Raw genomic sequence first — 23,674 nt, 5'->3', positions numbered from 1 at the left:
TAGAAAACCACGGTTAGAAATCAGTCTGAAATTGCCGCTAATTATTAAAGAGTGTGGTGCTTTTAAGGATCTGCTCTTTTCATTAGAGTGAATCTATGGACAGATCAAAAGTAATAAAACTAGGCAAAATGAATTAGCAACACCTAATCATCTATAAAAAATATTTTGTGAAAAGATTTTTATTGAGACACCAAGGTGTACAGCTCTTTAGACTTCATAAATTAGACATGCAAGTATCTAATCAATGTACCACTTTGCCAGAAATATTCATAATTTCTTATTGTAAATATATTTAATGTAATTTTAGCAAAAGATTTTTGGCTGAAATATTATATAGGCAATTTATGTAAATACAATAAAATTTTATAAATGTGAACTTTACTTTCTTGTATAATAATTCTTTCATCTACAAGGGTAATAGATTTGGGCCGGGCGCGGTGGCTCACGCCTGTAATCCTAGCACTCTGGGAGGCCGAGGCGGGTGGATCGCTCGAGGTCAGGAGTTCGAGACCAGCCTGAGCAAGAGCGAGACCCCGTCTCTACTAAAAATAGAAAGAAATTCTATGGACAACTAAAATATATATATACAAAAAATTAGCCGGGCATGGTGGCGCATGCCTGTAGTCCCAGCTACTCGGGAGGCTGAGGCAGGAGGATCGCTTGAGCCCAGGAGTTTGAGGTTGCTGTGAGCTAGGCTGAAGCCACGGCACTCACTCTAGCCCGGGCAACAGAGTGAGACTCTGTCTCAAAAAAAAAAAAAAAAAAAAAAGGGTAATAGATTTGCATTAAGAGGAGGATAACTCCTTTCCCTTCCAGCCTACTAACATTTAGGTCAAGTTCACTTTGTGGTTGAGCAGGTGAGTGATAGTTCATGACAAGTTTTGATAAATTTATTCAATTTATTTATAAACTTATTATCTTTTTTCCAGTGAAAAGTAATCACATAGCTATTAAGTATCAGTCACCCTGGTACATTCCATTAGGAAAAGCAAACGCAAAAATGAGCAATTATATTACCCCATGTTGTATGCTATATTGCATGTAATAGAGTATAGTAAAAGTGTGTATATGCTTTGGAGACGGTATCTGTGATGATCGAATGAGCCAAACAGAGAGCGTGTATTAACTCCTGATGGGCCTTCAGGGAGACTTTTGCAGGGGAGGTATTGCTTAACTTGGGTCTAAAGTTCAGCTTACAAAGACACTCTGACTGTCTTCATGAGTTTTGACTTAAATAACATTCTGTCAGGTTAGGAGAGGGAGACATAAGGAAAACAATGGATAGTAATAAACCCAAACAGTGTGCCCCAGCAAGAAATGATGTGTTCACTGTCATTACCACATCATCTCATGTATCCCACAAACACCTCCATGAAACAGACCGTATCGCTCGTGGTTTATGCGAGAGGAAAATGAAATTTCTGTGGTCCCAATCCCAGATTCAGAAATGTTAAAATGTGAAACTATGTGTTTCTTAAAATCAATAAAACACAGATAAAATTATTGCCATTAGTTTGTTATCTACTCCATTAGAGTATATAATATTTGAAAAGAAATAACACTTAACTGCATGTAACCTTATAGATTTTTATTTTACTCACAAACTTTCAAAATTAGTGTGATTCTTACTATACCTCGAAAAATGTGTTGGACAACTTGGATTTGCCTAAATGAACACAGAGAGGGGATGTGTCACTGTGGGGCTTTCTTGGCTGCCCTGCAGTCGGGAAAGGACCAGGGATGGATGAAAGGTATGCTCAAATGGGAATCTTATTACTTATCAATAAGAAGAGCTAGCATTTTTAGTGTTTCTGATGTTCTGGGTACCGTTCTGATTATTTAACCCTTACAGCAGCATGAGGAAGTTGGTACCATTATTATTGCATTTGTCAGACAAAGAAACTGAGAAACGGAGGGGTTAAACAATTTGCTCAATGTGCACAACTGGTGCTTGGCAGAGCTGTGATTCAGAACAGATAGTTTGACTTAAATTCCCTTCACGTCTCCCCTCCCCCCAACGTGATAAATGGTATATATCGGACTACTCATCAAGGATGGAAATGCTCCTCGACTTAATTGATGTTATTCCACTTAAACAGTATGGTGTAGTATGGTTTGGTAACCACACAGAAATTGTTCAAATCCTAACTCTCTCACTTGACTAAGTCTTGAGGAAGTCACTCAGTATCTCTGAGTCTGGTTTTTTTCTTGTCTTTAAAATGAGAGTGATATTTTACCTTGCAGTGGTGTTTTAAGGATATAGATTAATCCTTTTAACATACAGAAGACTGAGCAGACCTTTTCCATTAGGATGAAGAGAGCAATAAGTCCTTAGGAAGCACAGAGGACAGGTAATTTGTTTTAACAGGAATACAGGCCCCCTGCTTTGGCACAGGACACTCAGGTGGTAACGTGTCCAACTTGGTGGGACAGAAGATGTGGGAAACATTTGAACTAGTAGCAACTTTTGCTCTAGGATGGTGGTGTTCCTCAGTGGCCTTCCTTTATACAGCTTAACTCTCTAGTAAAAATTCTAACACATGTCAAAATTACTCACAGGTTTTATTTTCAGAAATTTCTTTTAATCTCAAAAGACTTTGCCATTGCAGAAAATTGCAGACATTAACTATAGAGAATTAAAGTAAAAGTGAAATTATTTAAGGATAGAGTTAGATTGTCCTATCAAAGAATGTCGGGCACAGCAGGAAGATGCCAACCCTTGGATGTGATTGCTTTAGAGGAAAAGCAGCACAGCGCACAGGAAAACGGTGAATTCAGGGCAGAAGACCTGCATATTTGTTCCAGCTCTGTTGTGTGAACTCAAAGTGTTTTGACCTTCCTAGGCTTCCCTTTCATGCTATGCACAATTGCACAATTTGAGGATCAGTGCTGTTGAAACTATATTCCCCAACACCTAGGATTCTGCAGAGGGGTTATACTGGGTGCAATTTATATAGAAGCAGCAGGGTAAAGTGGGACTCTAGCCCTGCTCCCTTACCTCAACTGAAAGAGCTCCACTTTTTCGATTATATTCATTGAGTTTCCACATCTGATTTTGTTGAAAAAAAAAGGGGGGTTTGTTTCTGAGGATAAAAACAAAAACCAAAAACTCATAACACAAAACTTGGCTCTTGAGTGATATATTTCTAAGTTGCTCACCTGCAAACAGGTACCTATTCTCTGCTCTCTGTGCATGTGATGGGCAGACATTGCAAAGAGTGAAAAAGGCACAGCTCTCATCATCAAGGAGTGTGTAATTTAGCTGGAAACAGGGCCAGGCCACGCCAAGGTAGTGCACACTGGCAATAATAGGCAAAGCTCACTCTAGGCTCTTCAGTCTTTCATTTCTGGACTATCCTCCAACTTGGCCCCTTTGGAGTGACTCTTCCCATTCCCAGGCTCCTTTGTGTTCTCTCTATTCTCCTCCTAGTTTTGAGGGATGTTATCACAAACCATTTATGCTTAAGTACAAAGTATCTGATAAACCTTAAAATATAGGGACCCCTGGTGAGAATGGCATTCTAACAAGGACCAAAATTTTAACCAAAGGAATAAAACTCTAATAGTGAAAAGTAGTATAGATTCTTCTTGGGCTGGGGGAGTTCTTCAAACACACTACATAGGCGACAACCTATTTCCCTAAGGTTGGCCCTCCTGGGGATAGTAGTACAATATGGTGTTTACAAGAAAGGACTCTAAAGCCAGTCAAATTGGGTTGCAATTCTACCTACATCACTTCCCAGCTGTGTGTCTTTGGGCTCTATACTCAGGCTCTCAGTTTCTTCATCTGTAAAATGGGGATTAATAACAGTACCTACTGCAGAGATTACTATCAAATATTAATGTAGTAGTCTGTCCAAAGCATTCAAGACAGTGTCTGGCATAATAATAAAAAAAATGGAAAAACATGTACCTTTGATAAGCAATCCAGAAGAATAATTAAGGACTAAATATCATGGTTCAGGTTATAACGATTACAATAAAAAGAGAAGATGACCAAGCAGTTAAACTTTTGCAGAAAAACTGAGTTTTGATTTATCATTTGAATGATTAGGAAGATTTGGTGGAAAACATTCCAGGCAGAATTAAGAATAAACAATGAAAGTGTAAGCTTAGTACATCCATGGAACGATGAAGTGGCCCAGAATAGAGGGTATACAATCATCCATAGTGGGGAAATGAGAAGAAGAGAATGTTGTTTAAAGAAAATTAGATGGAACTCAGTTCATGGGATGGTTTGGAATGGTGGAGAATATTACTTTAGGGGGTCCATAAGCTATGGTAGTATTCAATGTCTAAAGTAAGGAGAATGTAAATTATTACAGCAAAAGGACTTTACAATCAGGAGACTTGGAAAACTACCTTAGCATCTCTGAGACTCAGCATCCCTAAGCATAAACTGGAGATGGTGTCCTTACTGCATGACCAAGGAGATCATATGAGATGATGCACACGGAAGTACTTTATAGATCATAAAGTGCCATGGAAGCATTAGTATTGAATGCCATTGTTTACTCTTGAAGTAGCAGCAATGGGTGTGAGCAAAGAATGTATGTGAGTTAAAGCTGGATGAAGAAATTGACAAAATATCTGATTAGTTAGAATAAAGAGGATGCTTGAGTCATTTAGCCTTCATTCTTGGGGAAATGGTTCTGTTTAATCTTTTAAATCTATTTGCTCAGGATAAAACTTGTTTTGTCTGTAAGAATCCTTTTTTATATCAAAATATTAAGAGAGTGTAAATGTTTTTGTTACATGGATACACTGTGTAATGCAAAGTCAGGGCTTCCAGTGTACCCATCACCAGGACAGTGTTAATTGCACTTCATTGTACCTGATAGGTATGTCTTTATCCTTCACCCCCTCCCACTCTCCACCCTTCTTAATTTCCAGTGTCCTATATGTCTCTTTGTGCCAGTGGGTACCCATCATTTAGCTCCCACTTATTAGTGAGAACATGTGGTATTTGCTCAGGATAAAACTTTTAATCACCCTCTGATTTGATCATTTTTGCTGAAATATTTTAATATATGTTTGTCTATAGTTTTTGCCTTAAAATAAGGCAAAAAGCTAACAGTTCACCAAAACATTTCATGTGCTGTGGTTCAGCAATTTTCATTGTCAGCAGTTATCCCTGGGACCATCAGCCATGTTATATTTATAGTCCTTTTACTCCTTAGTATAAAAATTATGTATAAAACAGGTCCAAATCTTCATTGACCCGATCAAGACATTCTAGAAGATGCATTTTAAAACTATATTTTATTTTATTTTATTTTATTTTTTGTTTTTCAGCTCATTATGGGGGTACAAAAGTTCAGGCTATATATATTGCCCATGCCTCCCCATCCCCCCAAGTCTGAGCTTCAATTGTGTCCATTCCCTAGACAGTGCACATCGCACTCATCATGTAGGTGTGCACCCATCCCCTCCCCCCACCCCATCCCCCCCAGTCAGAACTTCAAGCGTGTCCATTCCCCAGGCAGTGCACATCGCACTCATCAAGTAGGTATACACCCATCCCCTCCCCCCAGCCCCCACCTCTGTCCGATACCCAATTGGTGTTATTCCCAAATGTGCACTCAGGGAAACCAGTTTGCTGGTGAGTACATGTGGTGCTTATTTTCCATTCTTGGGATACTTCACTGAATAGAATGGGTTCCAACTCTCTCCAGGAGAACCAAAGAGATGCCATATCGCCATTATTTCTAATAGCTGAGTAATATTCCATGGTATACATGTACCACATTTTGCTAATCCATTCATGAATTGATGGGCATTTGGGTTGTTTCCACATCTTTGCAATTGTGAATTGTGCTGCTATAAACATTCGGGTGCAGGTGTCTTTTTTATAGAATGACTTTTGTTCTTCTGGGTAGATGCCCAATAATGGGATTGCTGGATCGAATGGTAGGTCTACTTGAATCTGTTTAAGGTATCTCCACATTGCTTTCCACAGGGGTTGCACTAGTTTACAGTCCCACCAACAGTGTATGAGTGTACCTGTCTCTCTGCATCCACGCCAACATGTATAGTTTTGGGACTTTTTGATAAAGGGCATTCTCACTGGAGTTAAATGATATCTCATTGTGGTTTTGATTTGCATTTCCCTGATGATTAGAGATGTTGAACACTTTTTCATATGTTTGTTAGCCATTTTTATATCTTCTTTTGAAAAATTTCTATTCATGTCCTTTGCCCACTTTTTGATAGGGTTGTTCGATTTTTTCTTACTGATTTTCCTGAGTTCTAAATAGATTCTTGTTATCAGTCCTTTATCTGATGTGTAGTATGCAAAAATTTTTTCCCATTCTGTAGGTTGTCTGTTTACTCTCGTGACTGTTTCTTTGGCTGTGCAGAAGCTGTTTAATTTGATCAGGTCCCATTTATTTATTTTTGTTGTTGCTGTGATTGCCTTAGGGGTCTTCTTCATAAATTCTTTGCCTAGGCCAATGTCTGTAAGAGTCTTTCCTAGGTAAAACTATATTTTTAGTGACAACTCATTTGCCCATCATCTGCCTTGTTCCAACTTGTTCCATCGCTACCTGCTCCCTCTGGCCAATCCCTGTGGCCCCTCACTGGCTGTTTGTGTGTCTGCCTTGCCCTTGCATCCCCAGCTACCCTGCTTTTCTTCCATGCTGTGTTGAAAGCCCCTGTTTGTAAAGGCACTTGGTCAGCGTTCTGGCCACACACTTGGGGTCCAAATCTGGGGCTCAGAGTCAAGGCTGTGTTGCTTGTCATTTGCATGCCCTAAGGCATGTTTCCAAAAACTTCAAATCTCAGCTTCTTTATCTGGAAACTACTAATACTTATTTCATACAATTATTAATAGGAATGTAATGAGATGAATTTTTTAAAATTGCATATACAGTGTTTGGCACATAGTAAGATATCAAATGTTATTACTAAGCCTTCTCATAACAAAATAGTCTAGGTTTTTAATCTGTCTCAATGATCTTCTTCCCAAAACCTTAAATTTTATCCCTAAAGTTCATTACCAAAAATAATGTGTGGTCGTGTAAAGTCAGCACAACTGAAGGGTAAGCGTGAGCTTTTGAATTCAACTAGTTGAGAATCAGATAATGATACTGTGGTATCCTGGTCCCCATTCCACCCTCCAGCTACCCCTCACCCATGCTAATTTTGTCCTGATCTGGCATATTTCTTTTTTTAAAAAAATTGAACTTCAGAGAAGAGAGTAGGTGTGTGAGTTCGAATAGAGTGGGTTTAGGGACATGGGTCAGTTGACTCTGGTAATATTCACTCTACACAAAAATGATCACTTTATAAACTACAGGACTAAGGACCAAGCTATCTTTTTGCTTTATTTAGCTGTGTGTTTTTTGGCCATATCTTTTTATTCTTTGAAATTCTTATTTCCTCATCCACATAATAGACATAATAATGCCTTCTTCGAAGAGTTTCCCTGAGGATCACTGAAATGATTTAAGTTTCTGAAACAGGTGCTCATTAAATGTCAGCTTCCTTCTCTATCCCAGGCCCCTGTCTGAAGAAAATCCCACAGCTGGTAATTTGAACTCACCAACTCTTTCCCTAAGGCAGCTATCGTTTTATGATGGGATTATATTTCTCTGGCTTTCTCCCTCCACCCCTTCTCTCTCTCTCTCATACAGACATACACAGTAGGAACTTGGTAACTGGGAAGATGAGATTTCAATATTAGGGAATTGTTGCAGAACAATGGAGATAGAAGGCATCTTCCCTTTCATTTCCAATGACTTCTTTAGGATGTTCTACCTGGCAGAATTCTTAGGTTGCCTCCCACTTCTACCTGCCTTCATTTTCCCATCAGATACTACCTGATTAATCTTCTGTAATTGCTTCGTGCACCTTTTCACTACCCTTCTCAGTGTTAAAGATAACTAATAGTTACTGGGCTTTGCTATCTCCTAGACACTGTTCTAAGAACTTTACATGTGTTAACTTATTTAAACCTTACAACTATCCTATGAGGAGATACTATTTATTAGAGAAGTTAAGTAACTTTCTTAAGATCATGCAGTTAGTATATCTCAGAGTTGAGATTCTAATGCAGGTAATCAGAACCAAGAGACCCTACTGCAAATTAATAACCATTAGTGCCTCCTCATCAAATGGGACTTTTTAACCTAAATTTCAAAACTGTCTACATTCTGTTTCCATTTTTCTCACCTTCTAATCCCCATCGTAGGCATTCCTAGGCATAGATGGCCAAGGGAGATGCTTCTCCATCTGTGAACATGACGTGAATGTCTCTGGTGCTTGCCTTCTGCTCACGCTGCTTCTGCTTAACGCTGAGTGCAGCCAGTTCAAGCTTCTTGTAAACCTTTACTGTTTATTTATTAGGTTTATTATTTGTCCATTTATTCATCTTATATTCATTTATCCAACAAATATGAATCTATTATATATCAAGTAATATGGCTATTTAAAGTTAAATAGAATATGGTCCCCGCTTTGCAAGAGTTCTCAGAGTGGAGAGGCAGACACATGAATAAAATACTTCACATAATTATTGTATGAGTTACCGTAAGAAAGGGGCATTCAAGGTATTGTGGAAGCAGAGGAGGGAGTGCTGTCCTCTCAGGAGGTCAAACGAGCTGATGCTGATGGCTTGCTGGGTCTAAGATGTATGGATAGTCTGTAGGTTTTTATGTGGGTGGAGAGAGGAAAGAGAAAGGAATTAGAAGCAGAAGGAATAGCATGGAAAAATGCACATTGGTGAGTGAGGCAAGATTACGGTAATCATGGAACTGCTACTACTTCTGCATGGCTGGGGCGGATGTGCTTGTGGGAGTGACAGGAAACAAGACTGCTAAAGTAGTGTTTCAAGTAGCAGGATTTATATATTTTTTAATGTCTTAACTTTGGATATTTAGGATATGAAATAAGGGTCAAATTAGCATTAGGAAGACCATGTAGGATGCAGTTGTAACAGTCCAGCTGAGAAATTACATAGTTCAGAACTAAAGCATTACTTGTGGGATAAGGTATCTCAGGTATGGATATGGGATGGATTGTAGGGAATCTAGAATGACTCCTGGATATATGTCTTGGGTAAGTGGATAATTATGATGACATTAATTGAGATTAGTAATTCAAGATTACTAGGTTCTGTATGGAGTTTTATTTTGAGCAACCAAGTGGAGATATTTAGTAAGTGTCTGAAAGGTGTGCCATTTCAATAACAATTGAGTGCTTTTTATGTGTGCTGGGTTCAGGATGTTTAAAATTGGATAAGACATAGTTTTTACTCTCAAAGAAGACATAGTCCAATGGAGAGAGGCAGAAATGTATTGAAATACCGAAGAATTCTAATGACCTTTGAACTGGGCCACGGGAGAGCATGACTAAGAGAGAGAAGAGCTCAGGGTGGTTGGTGAAGTTTCCATGGGACAAATGATTTTGGGATGTAAACACACTTTTTACAGATAGGGAGGGTCGGTAGGAATGATACTCTAGTCAAAGACAACATAAAATGTATTGAGGTGTGAAAGAAGTTAGAGCCCTTAGTGAATAACAGGTCATTCTGTGTGGTTGGAATACGGAGCAAGTGAATTCATATATGCAACTATGGACACAGCATTCTTGGGTTTGTGTTTGGTGGGGCAAGACTTCAGTTCAAATTAAACTTTCCTGCTCAAATTTGTCCTTAACAAGTATTGCCTTGAACAATATCTCTGAACTAGTATGCCAGGCAGGAGGTCTGGGTATGAAAACATCAAAGATATTAACAGAATTACTACTTTCATTTAAACAAAAAGCAGGTATTTGTTTCTAGGTTTGGAAGATCCAGGATTTTGGATTGAGTAATTAGTAGAACACTTTATTCTATCAAAATTAGTTTTAAAATAATTTATTAATATCTACCCTACTTCTGCTTAACTTTCCAAGTTTCCTCTTCACAAGGAGAGGTCACATAGGGGTATAATAAATACATTTTGAATATAACTCAGGAGTCAATTTCTTGATATTTTTATTAGTAGAAAACAGGTCCTGGTTTGTGATTGTGAATGAATGCCAAATTGTATCAAAAAGAGAAATTACACTGTGACAGTTCATGAAAACAAAAAGACATAGAATTCTTTAGGTTAGTTCTTTTCTCTCCCTCTTTCTTCCTCCCTTCCTCATTTACACTCTCTGTCGCTTGTGAAGCTTGGCTCCTGGCCAGACCATGTATTCCGAAGTCCCTGCAGAGCCTGATTGGAGTGATACTGGCAGATTTCCAAGTAGAGGGAGCTGATAGAGAGTCAGCAAGGTCCTAAAACAATATGTAGTGTATGATGTATTCTTTAATGAATTAAATAGATTATCTACTAAATATATACTGCAATACTAGCAAGGCCTTTCAACTGTTATTATTCTGGGACACATTTTAGTGATAAAATAATAAATTCAATTCAACAAAACTTTGAGTTCCTACCATATACAAGTCACTGTGCTAACAAATCAGTAAAATTAAATGTAATCTTTTTTTCTTTTTTTTTTTCCTTCACATAATTCAAGAAAGTAGCCATCATAAATATTACTTACTTAGTTGTGTGGTGATTTGTATTGTGAAACATACAGTCATAGAATGAACTCTAGTCAACCAGTTCTTGATTATACATTCATTTTATCTGTGGCACCCTGTCATGGTCCTAACCCCGACGATGGGTTTTCTGCCATTACCACAAGGCTACGTTGGTTGATTAGAATAGTTCTGCTGACTCAAGCCACAGACTTTCAAAACTTCATTGTATCATCATCTGCAGTTTCAAATATATTTTACTATGTTGTATTTTTATTGTTGTTAGGATACTTAATCTGATTTAATGTTTAATTTTTTTCAACTCATGATATTCTGCTGACAAATTTGATGGCTATATAAGATTTTTTTAATATTTACTTAATCATATGAAATATTTATTTACTTGGATTAATTTAATCATTATTTAAGAAATTCCCAGTCATTGAATATCTAAAGGAGTAAGAGATAATTTGAATAAGAAAAGGTCTTACATACATAGATAATATTAACTTGTGAATTTTAAATACCTGGGGTGGGGAGAATATACTGAAATTTAAATCCCTATGTTTATGTAAATAAATATGAATTTAGGAAGAAAAATAAAGTGGAAACATTATGAAATAAATACAGCTTTTTAAATTGCCTGTCATTTTACTTGGTGTTTTCTAAATAATCATTATTATCATTTCAATTGTATCCACCCATAAGTGGTTTAGTAAAAATCATTATAAACATAGTCATTGGCACTGATTTCCTTTAACTAGTTTTTTTAAAAGTAAATTTGTTTTGAAATTCAGATATTCTCCTGCCCCCTCTGCAAATTTTCACACCGTATGTATCATGAATACTTTTTGAAATGCGATAAATCTAGAATCGACTTCTGATATTTATTTTAACATTCCTTTCTTTTTAGATACTCCATGGAGTTATGTGGCAATGAGAGAGATTCACAAAACCCCTCCTCCAGGAGAGAATATCTTCCATAGATGGAGCTTCGCTTCTGGTTTTCACAGGACAGTGACACGGTGGCAGAGCCCTGCCTGCCCTGCCTGCCCTTCCTGCTATTTTCAGTGATTCACGGAATATCTGAACAGTGATGCTTGCCTGGGATTTTCAGATTTTCATCCCGATACCTTGTTTACTTCTTTGGGGCAGAAAAGCTTGCACTCCTTACTCTCCATGGTGGCTAATTTTTTCAAGAGCTTGATTTTCCCTTACATCCATAAGCTTTGCAAAGGAATGTTTACAAAGAAATTGGGAAATACCCACAAAAAAAGAGAGAACCGTCAGCAGAAAAAGGATCAAGACCTTCCTCCTGCTGGCCAGACCAAACCCCCCACCATTTCTAACGCCTTGAAGAGCACCGTGAAGAAGATCGCAAAGTGTTCATCGGCTCGCAACCTATCCACCGAGGACGACAAGGATAGCAAAGAGTTCTCCCTCTCGCCCACGTTCAGTTACCGTGTAGCTATTGCCAACGGCCTACAGAAAAATATTAGCGTAACCAACAGTGATAATGAGGCTGTCCTCCAAGAGCTGTCTTCCATCGAGAGTTCCTACTCGGGATCCTTAAACGAACTAAGGAGCAGTACAGAAAACCAGGCGCCGTCGAGCCACACCATGCCGGTGAGACGCAACAGGAAGAGTTCCAGCAGCCTCGCCCCCTCCGAGGGGAGCTCCGACGGGGAGCGCACGCTCCATAGCTTAAAACTAGGAGCCTTAAGGAAACTGAGGAAATGGAAGAAGAGTCAAGAGTGCGTCTCCTCAGATTCCGAGCTGAGCACCATGAAGAAAACCTGGGGTATAAGAAGCAAGTCTTTGGACAGAACTGCCCGCAACCCAAAGACAAATGCCCTGGAGCCGGGATTTAGTTCCTCGGGCTGTATCAGCCAGACACATGACGTCATGGAAATGATCTTCAAGGAACTTCAGGGAATAAGTCAGATCGAAACAGAACTTTCCGAGCTGCGAGGGCACGTCAATGCGCTCAAGCACTCCATCGATGAGATCTCCAGCAGCGTGGAGGTCGTGCAAAGCGAAATCGAACAGCTGCGTACAGGATTCGTCCAGTCCCGGAGGGAAACCAGAGACATCCATGATTATATTAAACACTTAGGGCACATGGGTAGCAAGGCAAGCCTGAGATTTTTAAACGTGCCTGAAGAAAGATTTGAATATGTCGAAAGTGTGGTGTACCAAATTCTAATAGATAAAATGGGTTTTTCAGATGTACCGAATGCTATTAAAATTGAATTTGCTCAGAGGATAGGACATCAGAGGGACTGCCCAAATGCAAAGCCTCGGCCTATACTTGTGTACTTCGAAACCCCTCAGCAAAGGGATTCTGTCTTAAAAAAATCATATAAACTCAAAGGAACAGGCATTGGAATCTCAACAGATATTCTGACTCATGATGTCAGAGAAAGAAAAGAGAAAGGGATACCCTCCTCACAGACATACGAGAGCATGGATATAAAATTTTCTACTCCAGAACCCCAAATCAAGAAGAACCATTGGCAGTCACCTGATGACAGTGACGGAGAGCTGGAATCTGACCTCAATAGAAACAGTTATGCTGTGCTTTCCAAGCCAGAGTTTCCAACAAAGGGAGGCACTTCCAAGCCAAGCTCAAAATCGCACAGTGCAAAATCCAAGAATAAAACAGCTAATAGCAACAGAATTTCAAATAAGTCAAATTATGATAAAACTTCCTCACAATTGCCAGAATCACATATCATGGAAAAGCAAAGCACAGCCCATTATGCTGATGCAACACCTCTCTGGCATTCACAGAGTGATTTTTTCACTGCTAAACTTAGTCGTTCTGAGTCAGATTTTTCCAAATTGTGTCAGTCTTACTCAGAAGATTTTTCAGAAAATCAGTTTTTCATTAGAACTAATGGAAGCTCCCTCCTGTCATCTTCAGATCGGGAACTATGGCAGAGGAAACAGGAGGGCACACCCACCTTGTATGACAGTCCTCAGGACCAGTGTTTAAGTGGGAGTGTTCAGGGCGTCCAAGGACACAGTGAAATTGAAAACACAGAAACTGTGGATAGTGGAATGAGTAATGGCATGGTATGTGCCTCTGGAGACCGAAGTCATTATAGTGATTCTCAGCTCTCTTTGCATGAGGATCTTTCTCCATGGAAGGAATGGAATCAAGTAGAGCAAGGAGCTGATTTAGGCTTGGATTCTTCTACCCAGGAAGCTTTTGACTATGACACAAACAGTCTTTCAGATCAACACCTGGATGTTTATAATAAAGACCTAGAATACTTGGGAAAGTGCCACAGTGACCTTCAGGATGACTTAGAGAGCTACGATTTAACCCAAGATGACAACTCATCTCCATGCCCTGGATTGGATAATGAACCACAAGGCCAGTGGGTTGGCCAATATGATTCTTATCAGGAATCTAATTCTAATGAGCTGTACCAAAATCAAAACCAATTGTCCATCATGTATCGAAGTCAAAGTGAATTGCAAAGTGATGATTCAGAGGACGCCCCACCCAAATCATGGCATAGTCGATTAAGCATTGACCTTTCTGATAAGACTTTCAGCTTCCCAAAATTCGGATCTACACTGCAGAGGGCTAAGTCAGCCTTGGAAGTTGTATGGAACAAAAGCACACAGAGTCTCAGTGGGTATGAGGACAGTGGCTCTTCCTTAATGGGGAGATTTCGGACATTATCTCAATCAACTGCAAATGAATCAAGTACCACACTTGATTCTGATGTCTACACGGAGCCCTATTACTACAAAGCAGAGGATGAGGAGGATTATAGTGAACCAGTGGCTGATAATGAAACAGATTATGTTGAAGTGATGGAACAAGTCCTTGCTAAGCTGGAAAACAGGACTAGTATTACTGAAACAGATGAACAAATGCAGGAATATGATCACACTTTATATGAAACACCCTATGAAACCCCACAAGATGAGGGTTATGATGGGCAGGCAGATGATGTGGTTAGTGAATGTGGATTGGAACCCTTAACTGAAACATCAGTTGAAATAGAAATAAGAGAAGATGAAAACCAAAACATTCCTGAACAGCCAGTGGAAATCACAAAGCCAAAGAGAATCCGTCCCTCTTTCAAAGAAGCAGCTTTAAGGGCCTACAAAAAGCAAATGGCAGAGTTGGAAGAGAAGATCTTGGCTGGAGGTACTCATGTTTAAATGCTATATTATGAGCTAATTGTGTTTTAACATTGGGTGGGATGCTTCTTTAGAGCATGTTCTGTGTTTACTTGGGAGAAAGAGTTTACTTGAAATTAATTTTCCTGTTTATTCTGAGAAGGATTTTAAGATTTAAAAGTCAAAATGTACTTCAAATGGGTCATATTAGTATAACCCCCAAACTTAACCCTTAACACTGCAGGTCAGATTTCTCTGCTAGGTTTAGGTACAAACCCCATTTCATATTAACTAGCTTTGTGGTATCAGTTGTCAAAGGAAAGATGAGTGAAACCAAAGGTCATCTCCTTAAGTAGCAGCCTGAGGTCTACTTGGTTCCATTAAGTTTACAGGGATGGGGAAAAAGATGTAGCTAATCTTAAATAATTTAGAAACATGGACTCTGAGACTTAACAGCTCCTTTTCTCATCAAATCTACAATTTGGGGCTTGCCCATAGGAAGAGTTGAGTCTGCACAGCCAACCCTAGCCAGTCCCATGGAGGACCACAGACTCCTTTATCACCTACTGGTACAGTGGAGGGAAAGCAATAGAGCCAAGACTCCAGGCCATGCCTGAGGTCACAAGCTACTCTTGGAGAAGTTACCTTCTTATAGAGCGCAAATATCTTCCCTATTATGGAAATGAGAAGGATACCTTTCTAACAATTTTACTTACTTTCCTGGGGGAACAATTTTGGTTCAAATACTTTTGAAAAGTAGCTGTGTATAAATATATACATTTGTTGACTTTTTATTTCTCAACCAAACTTCATCTGCACTTACCCCAATCCCTTACCATTTATTTTATTTATATGCTAGTAATTTTACAGTTTGGGGATAGTTTGTTATAATTTCAATTTTAATCAATTGCACACTATTAACATATTCCCTGACTGTGGAATTGTCATAATTAACTAAACTATGACTCTACATAATATTTCATAAATATATATATGTGATCGAGTATTACTTGCTATTACCAAATAATAATATAATTTCTGCAGTCAGTAGCTGATTGTGGTTTCTTTGTCTTTATCAAAGCTGTGTGATCAGATACTCCTCTAAACTAGTAATTTTCTGATTGATATGAGTAGATTATTGAATAATCAGAAATCTTTACTGTTAAACTATTTCAAGCCCTAAGACAATTAAAATAATTACTAGGGTTTGCTGCTCTAAAAAATCAGTACTTATAAAGCAATGAAGTCCATGTAATTTATTTAAAGAATAATGTAAATCAAGGGGATCTGGGTGCATTGGCTGTGGTATTTTTTTTTTTTTCAGAGAAGGATAGTTCTCCACTATATTTAAAAGTATAAAGTAGTCAAATGTTATGTAAATATAATTCATTTTGGAATAATGTCTATCTCACGTCAGAGTGATTTTTGAAAGTTAGATGTCCTTATTACTGAAATTCAGTTGATAATTTTTTGAGATACAGGCCAGCAGTTCAGCATTGTATTTTATTTGCTGTTGACTCAGAGAAGTCTACTCAAAGGCAGATTAAGATTAAGCTCTGTGTGTGTGTGTGCTGTGATGTCATTGATAAATGTATTAATCCCAACTGGTTAAGGTATCTGTGTGAAATATCCACTGTCATAAATAGGACAAGATCATAAATTTCAGAAAAATTCATCTACTTCAACTTCTTAAAAATTCCAAATTAGCAAGCCTCTGCAAAGTAAATTGTTACTGGTAATGGCCCTCTAAACAGCTAACAAACCTAGTCATCCAGTGGCAATTAACCTTGGAAAGCACACATGCACTTGGTGTTCCATATGCCACCCACTTAAGAATTCTAAAGCAGATAAAGCAATTTCATGCCATATACCTGACATACGAGGTCTGGCTTCAGAGACTCAGACCCCTCTACCGTATTGGAGCTTGCCTTGTTGTTATCCCATGAGCCAACCTTGAATGGAATCTGTTGGATATCGTCTGTCCCAGAGGAAATCAGCACCCACATCTTTAAGGTGTTCTCTGGTTGCTGAAAGGTACCAGATTGACTACTCAGGAGGCTGCAGTAGCCTAGATTTTAAAGGCCATCTCTGTTCCCCTTGGCAGCAGTCAGGCAGTTTTCCCCATCCTGTGCCACCAATATGCCTCAGAAGGAAGGGCAGCCAAAGAAGGACATTTTCCAGGCCCCTTCCCTGCTCAGAGCATCCCAGTGAAGTGCCAATTGTCACGATGGTTTTTGTGCCCATGGCCATCTGGTTACTGTGCTTTGGGCAGATGCCAACAGATTTTTCTCTCCTTGGCTACCTAGTTATCGTTAGGTAGCAGTGCTGTCTTTTCTCCACCTGGCCAGATTGGACTGTAGTGCTCTTGCTGTAAAACTCTGTGTGATCCTGTTCCCTTGACATTGCTTTATGGAATTATAAGCTCATACATTTGAATTATTTAGTTCAACTCTAGTCTTCTGGGTCCAGAAGGCAGGAAAACCCCAATGTTTATAGATGTGGATATCTGATGATAGTGTTTCTAAGAACCTTCACCTTGAACAGCATTCCAGTAGGAAAAGAGATCTTAGAGTGTGTGGAGTCAGCAACTTCCCCATGAGGTCAAATATTTCCATTTTTGCTGGGCCCTGTTGAGTGACACCATTTATGTAGTTGGCCTGAACTCCACACCATGATGGTGTCTATCTGATCCCCCACCTCCTGGCCTGCACCACCCATCAACTGGACTTGACTATTATCTCTTCTAAATCCCCATATACCTGCCTCTTCTGGCAGTGGCTTCCACCTTATATTTATGTGCATGTTCTAGTTTCTCTTCCAAAATGTAATCTAGAGGCAAAAAGTTTTATTTTTTTAATCCTTTTATTCGCACTGTACCTAGACTGGTGCTTTATACCCAGATGGCTCTAAGTTAATATGTGTTTGATAAATGCTTGAATCAAGGGAGGCAGGATACTTAATAAAAAGCACAAGCTCAACGTGAAATCCAAATTCAAAATGTGACCTTTAATTACTAAGACTATGACTTTATGTCTTGAGAGCTTGACTAATGGTTAGAGATAAAAGCTTATTACTCAATATTATTATATATCACATGTTTTCCAGGCAGTTTACCTGTTTTCATTCTTCTTAAAATCACACTATGAATTTGATTCCATTATCATTCCATTTTACAGGTGAGAAAACTGAGATGCTGAAAACTTATGTAACTTAATGTTATAGAGCCAGTAAGTAGAGGATCCAGAATTAAATGGATAGTTATTTGGGTTGTTTAGACCAGCAATATGCTTACTCACTTCAGAGGTTGTTTTATTTAGGATTTAAGTTGGAAAAACATGATTAAAGATAGAGAACAGAGTCAGCCACTAGGTTTAGTTTAACTTGGGAATTTTCATGAGAAACCAGTACTACTATGAAAGGCACTAAGTTTTCTGTCACACTGAGGTTTTGATATGAAATAGTTCATTCTCAGTTTTTCTACTTCAAATCCTTGGTCCTTGTTATAAATCAAGGTTTGTAGAGTGTAACAAATATTGACTATAACAGCTGCTTGAAGGATGATGTATTTGAAGTCTGAGGGCACTTTTCCTGAAATTAGAGCTCGAAGTCAGTTTGAAGTAATTTTCCTAGCAGAAGAATAAAATTCTTGTTCTGACAGAGACTGTGATATTGGAAATTAGCATATTTACTAATTTTTTTTTATCATGGCATACATTTTGTTTTCTGTGGGTATAGAACTTTCTATGAATATTTTAGCTCCCAAATAAGGATATGAAATTGTGAAGGTATTAAAAATTTCTTAAGATTGATACTTTATTATGTTAGAGCAGTGGTTTCCAATTTGGCTGGTCAGAATCATCTGGGGAGGTTTTATGTTCCTGTGTTTTGTTTTTTTTTTTATTACCAATTATTGGGATCCTTTCATTGAACATTGTGATTTAGTGGTCCAGTAATGAGGCCAAGGCTATGTGTTCAAAATTGTATGAGTTATTAATGCAATATATGCCCTTCTAATAAAAGAACAGCCAACACACACACAAAAATTAAAAACATAAGCAAAATTTAAAGTGAAAGGTAAAATAGACAGCTCTTCCCACTCTTCAGAGAAAGATAATTAGTTCCAGATGCTCTATATGCATAAATACATATACAACTCCTTTTTTCCCTTTAACATATTATTATACTGGCATGTATTCATGTTTTTCTGTACCTTGTTTTTTTATGAAATATATATTTGTAAGATTATTTTCATGTTATTATCTACTGTATTCATTTTAATGACATAAATATTACTACTATGTAGTTATTGCATAATTTATTGAATCAAGCCTCTACCACTGGACATTTAAGTGTCTTAAAAACTCACAAACAGTGGAGTCTCATCATCTGTCTTTGGGCAAATGAGATGGCATGCATGGAGGATAAATTCCTAGATGTGGAATTACTGGGTCAAAAGATTTACTCTAGTTTAAGAGAGTTAAGAACTCATTGATTCTAGGTCAAATCTAAGTACTTCATTCTCATACACCTGTCATAGTCATAAGTTTATATTTAGGTACATGATTATTTTCCTAGTGTACGTCTCTGTTACTAGATTAGATTGAAAAGTCAATAAGTGATTCTTTTTTCCCACTGCTATTGTAACGCCAGAACATGGCCCAGTATGTGGCATGTAGTAAATATTCAATAAATAGATAAATAAGTGCTGAGTTCCTCTTTAAACAAATTCTTTGCTATCTAGTTCCATATAAGGCGGAGAACTCTCAGAATTCAAGTAAACTTTCACTTTTTATATTTCAATCAAAAAGACTTTTCTTGATTATGCATAGTATAACAACTTTTATTTGGTTTTAACTAGGAAAATTGGGAATGAAAACATGATCCTGCTCCCTACTTTGGCTCAGTTAATCACATCTGTGAGAAGGCTAGTTATTCTTTATGTGATGATGTAACATACACATCACCAAAAACTTAGCTGCATTTACTTAAATTCCAGGCTTAATGTTTAAAAGGAATGAATATAAACTCAGTTTTGGGGCCTTGCTGTCTCAAAGCTATCAAGAAATGCTTCTCAAACTTTAGAGTGCACCTGGGCCTCACCTGCAGAGATTTCAGGTCAGGAAGACAGAATGTGAGTTTCTAACATGCTCCCTTGGTGGTTCTGAGGCAGGTGATCATCAAAACACATTTGAAGAGCCCTGCTAAGCACTGCGTAGCAAATACACCTGCCTGCACAGCATTCTTTAATTTCCTCCTTTTCAGTTTAAGGAAACATATTAATGATTTTCTCAACTTAAAAACAAATAATGAATGATTTGCCAATCCTCCAGAGCAGCAGATTACTATATTTTATGAAAAGGCTTTGGTAATATCTACATATTAAAACAGAGAAGCAATCGATATATTCATTAAAAGGTGTGTAAAATGAAAATTTTAGAAATCACCTATATCAATAATCCAAGGAGATTTTTCTGTAGAAACCATTCAATGTCTAATTTTGATCTCACAATTTGCAAGTTTGAGGATCCCTCCCTCCCTCCCTTCCTTAACTCTTTCTTGAAAGCAAGCATAGCAGTATTGGTAATAGAAGGCAACCCATTTGCAAAATTTTCCATTAACATGCAGTACATAGCAATAACCTTTTGTCTTAGTATATTTTGCTTCTAATACTCTGACTTGCCTATACTGTAAAGTTATTGTCACAGTTCTTTTTTAAATTATTAATTGACAGTAATCATTGTGTATATTTACAGGTACAATGTGATGTTTTGAACTATGTATACATTGTAGAAAGATTCAATCAAGCTAATTAACTAAACATTATCAATCACCTTACCAACTAACCATTTTTGTGGTGAAAACATTAAAAGTCTATTTTTTTCCTATTTCTTTTTTTTTTTTTTAATTCAAAATACTACAGGGGAACAAATGTTTTGGGTTACATGTATTGATTTTGTTATGCTTGAGTCAGGGTTATAAGTGTGCACTTCACCCAGAAAGTGATGATTTTATATATTAGGTATTGTATATTTGTATATTTTTTGCCAATCCCCTCTTTCACCCTCCTCCCTGCTTGATTTCCACTGAGTTTTACTTTCCACTGTGCACTGTGTACTCATCACTTAGCTCCAATTTAATAGTAAGTATATGTGGTGTGTGTTTTTCCATTATTTTAGATGCTTCACTTAGGATAATGGTCTCTAGCTCCATCCAAATTGTTGCAAAAGGCCTTAGTTCATCCTTCTTCATGGCTGAGTAGTATTCCTTGGTATACATATACCACATTTTGTTAATCCACTCATGAATTGATGGGCACTTGGGTTGATTCCACATCTTTGCAATTGTGAATCATGCTGCAGTAAACATTCAAGTGTAGTTGTCTTTTTGATAAAATGACTTCTTTTCTTTTGGGTAAATACCCAGTAGTGAGATTGCTGGATTGAATGGTATGTCTACTTTTAGTTCTTTTAGGAACCTCCATAATGTTTTCCATAGAGGTTGTACTAATTTGTAGTCCTACCAATGGTGTATAAACATTCCTTTCTCTTTGCATCCATGCCATTAACTATAGTTTTTGAACATTTTAATGAAAGCCATTCTAACTGGGTTAAGGTGATATCTCATTTTGGTTTGAACTTGCATTTGTCTGATAATTAGTGATACTGAGCATTTTTTCATGTTTGTTGGCCATTTGTTTATCTTCTTTTGACAAGCTTCTATTCTTGTCTTTTGCCCACTTTTAAAATGAGATTGTTTGTTTATTCCTTGATGATTTGCTTGAGTTCTTTGTAGTTTCTAGTTATTAGCCCTTTATCAGATGTATAGCTTGCAAATATTTTCTTCAATTTTGTAGGTTATTTGCTCTGTTGATTATTTCCTTTACTGTGCACAAGCTTTTTAATTTCCTCAAGTTTCATTTATTTAGTTTTCTTGTTGCTGTGATTGCCATTGGGGTCTTATTCACAAATTCTTTGCCTAGGCTGATATCTAGAAGAGTTTTTCTTCTAGAATTCTTAAGGTTTCATGCCTTACATTTAAGTCTTTTATACATCTTGAATTAATTTTTGTGAATGATGAGACACATGAATCCTGCTTTATTCTTCTACATGTGGCTATCCAATTTTTCAAGCACGATTTATTGAATAGGGCTTCTTTTCCCCAGTGTATATTGTTGTCAGCTTTGTCAAAGATCAATTGGCTATATGTGGATGGCTTTATATCTGGGTTCTCTGTTCTGTTCTATTGGTCTATATCTCTATTACTGTGCCAATACCATCCTGTTTTGGTTACTACAGCCTTGTAGTATAGTTTGAAGTCTGGTAATGTTATGCCTCCAGATTTGTTCTTTTTGTTTAAGATTGCTTTGGCTATTCTGACTCTTTTCTGGTTCCAAATAAAGTGTAGTCTGTCTATTTTGTTTAACTTTTTGTTTCATTGATGCTTTGTATTGTTTTATATTTATTTGTTTTACATTTCATTTCATTCTGCTCTGACCTTAGTTATTTCTTTTATTATGCTGGCTTTGGGTTGGTTTTCTCTTCCTTTTCTAGTTCCTTGGGATGTGTCTTTAGATTGTTAATTTGTGATCTTTCTGTATTTTTTATGTAGGCATTTAAGGGTATGAATTTTCTCTTTAGAATTGCTTTTGCTAAATCCCATAGATTTTGGTAGCTTGTGGCCCCTTTGTTGTTCAGTTTGAGGAATCTTGATTTCCATCTTAATTTCATTATTGACTGAATAATTGTTCAGCAGCAGATTGAACGATTTGTGTAAAATTGAGTGTTCCTCTCAGAGTTGATCTCTAGTTTTATTCCACTGTGGTCTGAGAAGATATATGGTATGATTTCTTTTTGAATTTGTTGAGACATGTTTTGTGGCCTAAGATATGATATGATGAATCTTGGAGAATGTTCTATGTCCTGATGAAAAGAATGTGTATTCAGTAGTTTTGGGGTAAAATAGTCTGTAAATGTCTGTTAGGCCCAGTTGTTCTGGAGTCCTATTTAAGTCCAGTGTTTATTTTCTGCTTGGATGATCTGTCCAGTTCTGTCAGTGGAATGTTTGAAGCCCCTCACAATTTTGATGCCACTGTTTATCTTTTTGCTTAGACCTAGTAGAATTTGCTTTATGAATCTGGGTGCTCCTGTGTTAGGTGTATAAATATTTAGGACTGTTATGTCTTCTTGTTGAACTGCTCCCTTTACCAATATATAATGACCATCTTTGTTTTTCTGTACTATTGTTGATTTGAAGTCAATTTTAGCTGATATGAGAATGGTTATATCAGCTTTCTTTCAGTTTTCATTTGCATGAAATATTTTTTTTCCATCTCTTCCCCTTGAGTCCATGTGAGTCCTTGTGGGTTAGATATATTTCCTAGAGACAGCAATACTTGGCTTGTATTTTTTGACCATTTTAACCAGCCTGTGTCTATTAAGTGGGGCATTCAGACCGTTCACTTGATTGATAGAATTGACATGTGGGATGAGTTCTGTTCATCCTGTTGGGTAGTATCTTATTGCTTTGTTTTACCTCTTGTGCTATTGTTTTATATGAGCTCTGAGCTTCAGCTTTTGGGTGGTTTTACACTGGTGGGTGTCCATTGTGTTGATCCATCTATAATATGGCTCTGAGTGTTTCCTGCAGGGCAGGTCTGGTCTTGACAAATTCCGTCAGTGTTTGCTTGTCTGGAGTCTCCCTTATATGTGAAACTTAGTTTTGCAGGATACAACATTCTAGGATGGCAGTTGTTCTGTTTTAGAAGACTGAAGATCCAGCCCCAATCTTTTCTGGCCTATAAGGTCTCAGTTGAGAAGTCTGTAGTTAGCCTTATGGGTTTTCCTTTGTAAGTTCCTTGATGTTTTTACTTCATGGCTCACAGGAGTTCCCACTTTGTGTTGACTTAGGCCAGTCTGATGACTATATGTCTTGGAGATTGCCTCTTTGCAGTGACTCTCCCAGGTGTTTGTTGAGCTTCTTGTACCTGAATGTCAAACTCTCTAGCAAGACCAGGGAAGTTTT

The 23,674-nt window shown here is 37.7% G+C and overlaps 1 protein-coding gene across 2 annotated transcripts in view; it reads left to right on the top strand.

Annotated features, from left to right (window-relative positions):
• UNC13C (unc-13 homolog C) overlaps window positions 1–23,674 on the top strand; it is a 562,886-nt gene that overhangs the window by 25,499 nt on the left and 513,713 nt on the right. For both annotated transcript variants that reach the window (XM_069459636.1, XM_069459628.1), the window contains exon 2: window positions 11,424–14,681. In XM_069459636.1, the coding sequence (XP_069315737.1) occupies window positions 11,690–14,681 (2,992 nt within the window). In that variant the 5' untranslated portion in view covers window positions 11,424–11,689. The remainder of the gene's footprint in view (window positions 1–11,423; window positions 14,682–23,674) is intronic.

The sequence above is a fragment of the Eulemur rufifrons genome, chromosome 2 (genome assembly GCF_041146395.1).
Source record: "Eulemur rufifrons isolate Redbay chromosome 2, OSU_ERuf_1, whole genome shotgun sequence".
Lineage (NCBI taxonomy): Eukaryota > Metazoa > Chordata > Mammalia > Primates > Lemuridae > Eulemur > Eulemur rufifrons.
The sequence above is the reverse complement of the archived record's forward strand: the minus strand, read 5'-3'. Positions and strand labels throughout refer to the sequence as shown.